This window comes from Trachymyrmex cornetzi, unplaced genomic scaffold, assembly GCF_001594075.2.
Source record: "Trachymyrmex cornetzi isolate Tcor2-1 unplaced genomic scaffold, Tcor1.1 scaffold181, whole genome shotgun sequence".
Taxonomy (NCBI): domain Eukaryota; kingdom Metazoa; phylum Arthropoda; class Insecta; order Hymenoptera; family Formicidae; genus Trachymyrmex; species Trachymyrmex cornetzi.
The window spans coordinates 124994-134042 of NW_017296430.1; the positions used below are offsets into that span (position 1 = coordinate 124994).

General features: G+C 31.9%; 1 protein-coding gene across 7 annotated transcripts in view; it reads left to right on the plus strand.

Annotated features, from left to right (window-relative positions):
• Positions 1–9049, plus strand: part of cno (adherens junction formation factor afadin) — a 149590-nt gene that overhangs the window by 37366 nt on the left and 103175 nt on the right. For all 7 annotated transcript variants that reach the window (XM_018504750.1, XM_018504743.1, XM_018504744.1 and 4 more), the window contains exons 4-5: positions 4222–4505; positions 5295–5394. In XM_018504750.1, coding sequence (XP_018360252.1) covers positions 4222–4505; positions 5295–5394 — 384 coding nt within the window. The remainder of the gene's footprint in view (positions 1–4221; positions 4506–5294; positions 5395–9049) is intronic.

A 9049-nucleotide genomic window follows, 5' to 3' on the forward strand; every position in this document is an offset into this window, starting at 1 on the left:
CAATTTTCTACTGACAAGTAATTGTATTTTTATTAGAATAAAATATTTTCTTCATTGCTAAACTATTTGCTTCAGGATAATTTATTGGAACAAAAAACAAATTTATTGTGGCAAGTAATTAATTCTTTCAATCAATAAATTACAGTTCAAGAAAATATATTTACTTGAAACAAGTAAATTTTTTCTCTGTGGAGGTACATAGAATTGTACTCTATTTCTTTTTTTATTTTGTGATAAAAATAATTTTAAAAATTATAATTCAATATATTTCTAAAAATTAATAATAAAAAAAAAATAAAATTTAGCAATCAGTTTTTTTCTCCAAATGATCGATTCTACCAACATCGATATTTTCTTCTACGATGAATCAGTTAATCAAAAATCGGATTGGATCATAATCGATTATTATAGAATCGATGCTTTCCTTGTACATCGCCCATCCCTAGCGCACACTCGAGGTACACTGTGGAAGTGAGAGATCTGATATTCTCTATCTCGCTATCTTCACATACCCCCCCTCCCCCTACTCCCAAAAAAGGCTACGTTAGCAATATAGGAATATTACATATGTGGGTGAGAGTCGCTTCGCGTGGAAGTCGTGCGCTCCTGAAGCAGGGAGGGAGATGGAAAAAAAGTCGCTTCGCGTGAAAGTCATTACATAAACAAGGAAGGGTATAGAATAATTTTTAATATTAAGGGAGACCGCGCGGGGCCGATTGTCACAATTTTTGATTATTGATTTTTAGAAAAAAGTGAATGCCTGATTTTGAAATATTATACACGTTATATACCTACATCTTTTAGGTATTAAAAAAAATATTACTCGTGAATTCATGATATCTTAAAAATAAGTTATTTAATTTTAAATGATGCTGCGAAAATATGACAGTTAACCCCGTGTTCTGGGTTGATTGTCACACGTTCTAGGATTGGCAGTAGCATATTTGTTATGGACAACACATATAAAAACACAATTTTTATTTTAATATCAGTTCTATATTTTGAGAAATAATAGTAATTATAGTATTAATACAAATAAAATAGTTATTTTAATCATAAAATACGTAATTTATTTTTATATATAGTTTCTATATGAAAAATGAAAAAATATGTATCTATATGAAATATAATATATTTGTAAGTATATTCTCTGAAAATGTATCCTCTAAAGATATTAAAATTAATTGTCACCTAATCTCGTCTCATTTTATAGCCATTTTTAATAAAAGAGATTGTATTCACAAACTTAGTCAGAATAATGATTACTTAATTGTAGTAAAGATCTTCTAAGACATGTCATTTTCTATGAATATATTCAGGGATATTACGATTAATAATGCCAAAGACTTGTCAGACAACAAAATAGATGATTATAAAAATTTACTCATCAACTTCATTTTCTCAAAAATCGCTATAAATAATATATACAATGCTTGTGGTGCAAACCATTTTACATAACAAGTTAATATTATATCAGCTATCTACAGTCAAAAAAAGAGATTTTTCTGCCGTGTCTTGTTTGATAAGCATTTTGACAATCAACCCCGTACGACAACCAGCCCCGGTCTCCCCTATATATGACACAAATAAAATTTTTCAACCTGTTTTTATTAACAACTTTTTAACTAATAACGAGCGATCGCTAAAACTGTTAGAAGTCATTCAGGGTCATGACCTTGACAACATATATCAAGGTCAAGGTCATTGGAGGAGGATCTCCTAATCTGGAGTATTACCAAAATTATTATTTACATAAAGTTACAGGGTGTCCCCTACCGGGAAAAACCTGAAAAACCTGGAATTCTCAGGGAATTTTTTTTTACCCTTGAAAATCCTGGAATTCTCATGGAATTTTGTTGAAATTGTCAGGGAAATTTTTCAAATTCTATTTTTAAATTTAAATTCTATTTTGTTTAACAAAATCATTTCTTTCTTATAAACGCTTCAAACCATTTATGGTGAAACTTTGACCGCAGCCTAAAGGCTATGGCAGAGAATGAGACGTAACAAGACGTAGTCGTGACGTAGGTAAAACATAGGAAAACATAGATGTTGTAGTTCGACTGCGACATCTACGTTTTTCTCTGTTATATTCTACATCCACGACTACGTTTCGTTACGTTTCATTCTCTGCTATAGCCCCAATTCTATCGTAGTGTAAAAGTATGGCGCTGAATCACGTGATTTAATCAGCCAATCAGACGAAAAAATATTACATTAGGTTTTGATACTATAAAAGCAATAAGAGAAGTTCATATTAAGACTGCAGATATGCTACACTTTCGACAGGATTGCAAGAAGTGTCTCCTAAAGTTTATTTCCGTATTAATGACACGATCACCATTAACATATCTTCTTACAAAAGCTGCTACCTGTTTAAATCCAAGCCTCATAGCTTCAAATTTAGACTTAACCAAGAAATGTTTACATAGTTTGTGTACCATTCTTAACGAAAAAGATCAAATAGCTGGATCAACAACTGATTTGGTAATTTCGAGATCTTACGTCGCGACCGTATATCATGGATATCATGAAATCTTATAATCGTTCTGAAAAACGTTTAGATCATTTTTGGAGAGATGTTGTGTCCCAAGTTTTTAAGGATTTAATGTTTGTAGTAAGAATGGTTTACTGCCTCTCTCATGACAATGCAAACGATAGAACGAGGTTTTTCGGTAAATGCTGAATGTCCTTTCGGAAATATGAAAGAGGAATCTATAGTTGCCCGTCGTTAAATATATGATGCTGTATTACACGAAGGTGGCGTTGATGCTTTAGAAATATCCAAAGCTTTTTTGCATTGTGCTCGAAACTCTCATTCCCGTTACGCAGAAGATATTGAACAGCGTCGGTAGCAAGCATCTGCTGCAGAACAAGAAGCGTCTATGGAAAGAAAAAAGATTTTAGAAGTAAAAGAGTTAGAGGTCAAACGTTCGTTTAAGGGGATCGCCTCATATAAATCGCTAAAAAGAAGGTCATTTTTAGAAATTTTTTTTTTAAGATATGCAATGGATCGTTTAAAAAATTTTTGGTTTTATTACATATATTAAAGAGTACAACAAAAATTTTTTCTTTTTAGTATAGTTTATTTTGTACAAACTTTTCTAAATAAATGTTGACGCAACCTCGTCGCCGGAATCGTAAATCGGCGGGAAATATAACGCCTTTTGTATTTGTCTAAAACAAAAAAATAAAATGGTTTCTTATTTTGTATGACAGTACTTTGTCGATGAACCTAAAAAATAAGTTAAAAATTGAAAATTAACAAAATGTTAATTAACAAAATTAACACTTTAAAGATATAAGTACGATTTTGACCCCAAAAATTTCAATTTATTTATGCAATAACAATTGTTTTAATTAGTTATTTTACTAAATTTATAGGTTCGTCGACAAATTATGACGTTAAACAATATGTATGCACAGGGACAACTCGATCGATCGAATAGTTTTTGAGTTTATCTTTCCCGCCAGTTTCAAAAACTTAGTTTCGAGAAAAACGCGTTTAAAGTTTTTAGTATCTGTGTAGTAGTTAGTATCTGTGCATCATAAATGGGCTGTAGCTTCCTTATTCGAATTTCGTTCTGTAACTTTGGGAATATATTTTCTACATTTACTACTATCGATTAAAATAAAAAAAATTTTTTTCGATTTTTTGAACCGGTTACATGAGGCGACCCCCTTAAGAATTTTAGAAAATGCTCAGAAGGAAGTAGATGCACTTAACGAACAAATTAATGCGTTAAAAATGTAGATTTCAGTATTTTGTATTGTTTAGAGATCTTTTCTTTCCTACATTACCTGAACAGGTATGTGCATTACCGGCAGTTTGCGAGATGTGCGCGTAAAGAATGCAAGTGTCGTGCGGTAATTAATTCGAAAATGAATAATACAGTAGAACAACGCGCAGCCATTAAATTTTGTTTCAAAGCGGGTTTGTCCTCAAAAGATGCGTTTACAATATTGCAGGAATCGTACGGAGAGTCGTGTTTGAAGAAAACAATTTAATGTGTGGCTGCACGTTCAAAATACAGAAAAATATAAAATTAAAAGTTTAATATATTATTATTGTCTTGCACAATAAATTCATTATCCTAATTTGATTATTTACGATCATGTTATAATGAAAATAATGACAAAAATGAAATAAAAGTACTTCCTTGTTGTAACTAAGAATGTTTTTTCTTTCTATATTATTAATGATATTATTATCATTTTTAGAATTGCCTGAGACCAGTTTTACGAGGAGCATCTCGAATCCGGAAGCGGTGATGAGACGACGTCGCCAACAGAAGCTTGAAAGAAGACTCCAACAATTTCGTAGTAAAGACGGCGGTCCTGACACAGGCGGCACATTGAAAATTTATGGTGAGGCGTTGTGCAAGGACGTGCCATACAAAACGCTGCTATTGAGTGTGCGAGATTCCGCCGCTCAGGTTGTGCGAGAAATGCTTTCTAAATATGGCCTGGAAAAAGTGGACCCACAGTTATATTGCCTTGTACAGGTATATACGAAATTATAGCGAAATTTATCCATGCATAAAATATTGTTATATATGGTGATAAATTTAGCAGATTTTAGAAATTGATTTCTTCAACTAATTTCAACTTAATCTAAAAGGTAGCGCAATTCGGAATATATTATATTAATCGATGCTATAAATGAAACTTTTGTTTAGACATTTTATATGGAATAATAGTATAAATAAAATATAAAATTTTATTTTAAAAAGATATCTCAATTTGTTAAATAGTATTATTTAAAAACGGAGATGAATGTAAAAATATAAAAATTTGTAAAACTACGTATTTATACATATACAAAACATATTTATAAAAGAACCAATTCAATAATTATTATTAAAGAAAGATTACTAAAATTAATAAAAAAGAAATTAACAGTAAAGTGATTATACACAATAATGAGATAATAACAATATTCATAGTTTGCAATGTATCTATGAAGTTAATAGAAACAGAAAGTTGAATAATAATAATAATAATATAATATTTTGCTTAATGTAGTTAACAAAGCATAATCGACAAGAATATGGTTCTCGTCATATTACGAAATTGAAAGAATAAGATAAAGAAAAAGTTATGTTAACTGTATGAATATTAAATATATTGCAGACAAATATCTTAAATTAAAAGTATGTTTTATACAATACGATATATTTTTATAGCATTTAATTAGCTTCTTCATTTCTGGAAATTATAAATACACAAACATCAAATATTTTTTGTTAAAAGCGCATATTGTAAATTAAATCACTATCTTGTTTATGATGTAGATTAATAGTGAGAACGTGAGTGGCAATGCTCATCAGGAATATATATTGGACGACGACGAGTGTCCTTTGGCGATATTAATGAATCATCCTTCCACGCGAGGTAAGAATTTACTTTTACATCAATGCTTAGCTGCGCAATTGCTACACAATTCTAATTCTTTTGCATGTACATGATATTCCAACTGAATAAAAATGAAAAAGAGGAAAATGGATATGATTAGGTTTGAACAATTTTGTTACTTAAAGTGTTTAATATAACGCAAATATGTTTTTTACTTAACTCCTCAGAATATTATACTTGGAATTAATCTTTGTACATTTGAAAATATACTGAGTTTTTCGTCTTTTAATCTATCTTTTATTGAGGAGAGAGAGAGATTTAAAGTATCAAGTTCTAACATTACAATAATAATTTTATGTAAAATACGTCAGTAATTCAACAAGCTGTTCTTATTTTTAAATTTAAATCTTTTGAGATAATATAATACAATTTTAATTCTTCAGCGAGAGAAATAATTTTTGCATGCTTCATTTTTAAGTTAATTTGCAACTTTAGATACAATAGCATAATTTTTAAATTTTAATAGAAGATATATTTAAAAAATGAATTGACATTTGATTAGATAGCGAATATTGTTTGTAAAAAGGCAAGTAAAAATTTTGCTACGTATGTATTACACGAGAATAATAAACTGGACACAGAGTTTTTTGTGAACTATTTAAATTATATTTATTAAATATAACTTAAAATGTCTATGATAGAAAAGAACAGTAAAAGAAGGTAAAAGTTAACGGGCGGAGGAGGAAAGAATTCTTGAAATGGAGATGGTAGGATAAAATAGGAGGATTGATCTAATGAAAAAAGATTATCATCAGAATTTACGAGATGAGAACAAATGGTTAATGAGAAAGAAGGCTAGAAGGAATGAAGTTAAAGTAAAAATTAAATTTATAAGGTTGTGTGTAAAAGAATAAAAAGCTTTTAATATCAGCTGATAAAGACGAAGGTTTGATTAGAGGAGCGACAGAAGGGAGAGAGAGGAGGAACTGAAGGATAGAGGGTAGTCGTTGAAAGATAGAGGGAGATATAAGGGTGGCAAGGAAAACAACCGATACCAACATTGCCTCAGTTGGCTCATGTCGTCGGTACTGGCGCCAGTGCGCGGGCGCCGTCGTCGCCGCCTTGTCGTTGTCTTTGCCCTCGTTTCGATATCGTCATTCACGGAGAAATAATTGCCCATAATGTCCGACAGTTTGAGTCAAAATTTGTGCAACGAATCGAGCAATCGTTAATCTTATCTGAGTTGAAATTACAATTGTTCCAGCATATGTTGCGTGAAATATGTCAAGATTTAGTGCCTTGTTGCCTTCTTTATACAGTAATCCGTATATTAATTAGTTGCTTAATTATTTTGTTTGTTTAAAGACGTTTATATATTGAATCCGGAATTCTTCAACCGTTATCGAGCTTGTGATGAAAGTGTACTCGCCCACATGTTCGGTGATCCGTTGTAGCCTCGACCGAATAAATAAATGTGTCATTCTTTGCAATAATATGTATAAATACGACGCAACATATTAATAGCTACACACGGATTTGTTTAATGGAAACGCAGCAGAGGATTCGGATTGACATAATTGAATCTACTCACTGTAACACCCCTCTATATAATTGAACAAAGAAATGAATAGTTATAATTGTACGCATATAATGCAACGCGCAGCGATCCAAGGTGTGGCGTCTTCGGACACGATTAGTTCATTATCAACATACGTATTAAAGACTTTTCATAGTAGCGAAAGTGGAACCACCCACTCACACGATTGCGATAATGCGCCGTAATGTGTGCGAAGGAATAAATAACCACGTACGTGACTGAAGAAATAAATAACGATTATACACGCGGACGTAAGACGTTAATGACCAGCGTTATCGAACCTGAACTTCTCAACATATCAAAGAAAAATGAATTGATGAAAGTGAATCCATTTAAATCGCATAGTCTGGTCATTCTGCGCAATTTTGTGAAAGATCAAGTGATCATCAAATCTCAAGTACGACCTACTAATTACGCCATTAGTAATCGTAATTCAACGTAATTGAATCTTATTGACATGAAATATTTGTAACAATAGAAATACGATATTCGGTAAGTCTCATAATTCACATAAAGGCCGGTTATTGATTACACGCATAATTTAGAAGTGGGCAATACGAAAGAATTCTATTGACCTATTATTACCGAGACATAACATGTAAAAAAATTGCACGGATTACGCAAAACCTTGATGAAGTATGCAGGTGTCTCCTTGACCAATAACACATGACACTTGAATGCAAGTCTCAAAGTCGACCTAATCAGAGACGATGACTAATCATTACTCTGGCAAATAGTGATAGTTATTATGGCTATTGTATGATACCTCTGGAAGACGCTGAATCAATGATGATTTTATCTGATCACTATAATTATTGTATTATCATTACAGATTATCCTAATGCATTACTACATAAATTAACACGTGAGCTGTTCGTCTTCTCTTTAAATCAACATTAAATATCAGATTTGCATGAACAACGAAGAGATCGATTTGACAATACTGTCAATTGCATAATTGACGACGTACTTTATTGACCCATCAGTGCTCGTCGATGACATCTCGAATGAACTCTTTATCGTCAATACGTCTATCTTATGAATCGCACAATCCGTAGTTATGGCCCGTAAATATCCTGTGATCTATTTGAGAACCACCACAATCAATGCCATGGAGTGTTATTGTGAGAACTCGAAGCAATATTTTAATTAATGCAATCATTAGCGACCATCGCAGTGACATGTTTACTTGACTTTCAACATCATTGTATCTGAATAAGCATATTAATATCTTCCTCAAGTATATCGTAATGTCGATTATCTGTAATGTTAACATTGAGATTCAATTAAGAATATGATCAACTAAGCAGATTTATAATTTCTTCTATTGAATTATTATTAAAGATAGGAAGCATACGAACGACCTCCACTCTTGATTTTATCCGTAGTCCAAGTTTAGACAATGTCGTTGGCAAATCAAATATCGAGCATAATAGAAATAGATTGAGGATAAATTCAAGTCAATTCATTTTAAATTCGTCATCATTATAGCGAGAATAGATGCCGAAGAGATTTGATTATACATTTTAACGTCCGTTGATAATTATAATTGGTAAGATTCGCCTGACCAGCTTGAGGCGCCAGCGGATTCTCATGAGGAAAACGGAGCAACGAAAGAAGGGAACAAAGAAGGGACCAATATTTAGCAGCAGCAATAATCAACGAAGGGACCACGAAATTTAATTAAATAAGGCGATCGTCATGATGGATTGGGGAATACGACGTAAGCTTCTGTTAAAGCTGATGAAACTGAATCATGCATGGCGCGTATAGAGCTCAAGTTTCTTCTTGATGTGATTCCATATTAATTTGCTGAAATAGTCATTGTTAATTTGTTAAAATATAAACGTTCTTATATTGTAAAATAGCTCTATGCTGAAAACTTGAAAATTATTTAATAACAATGTACATATTTTTCCCTACACTCTAAATTTTTGGGAGTGAAATTTCACTCCAAGAAAAATGATAGTTGCGCCAATCCAACAAGGAGTGAACTTTACTTCACTCCTCCAGGAGTGAATTTCTTAACCTAACCTAAAAAATCAACTTTAATGATTAATATCTCGTTTCGCGAGACAGAGCGACGCTTTCTTCTGC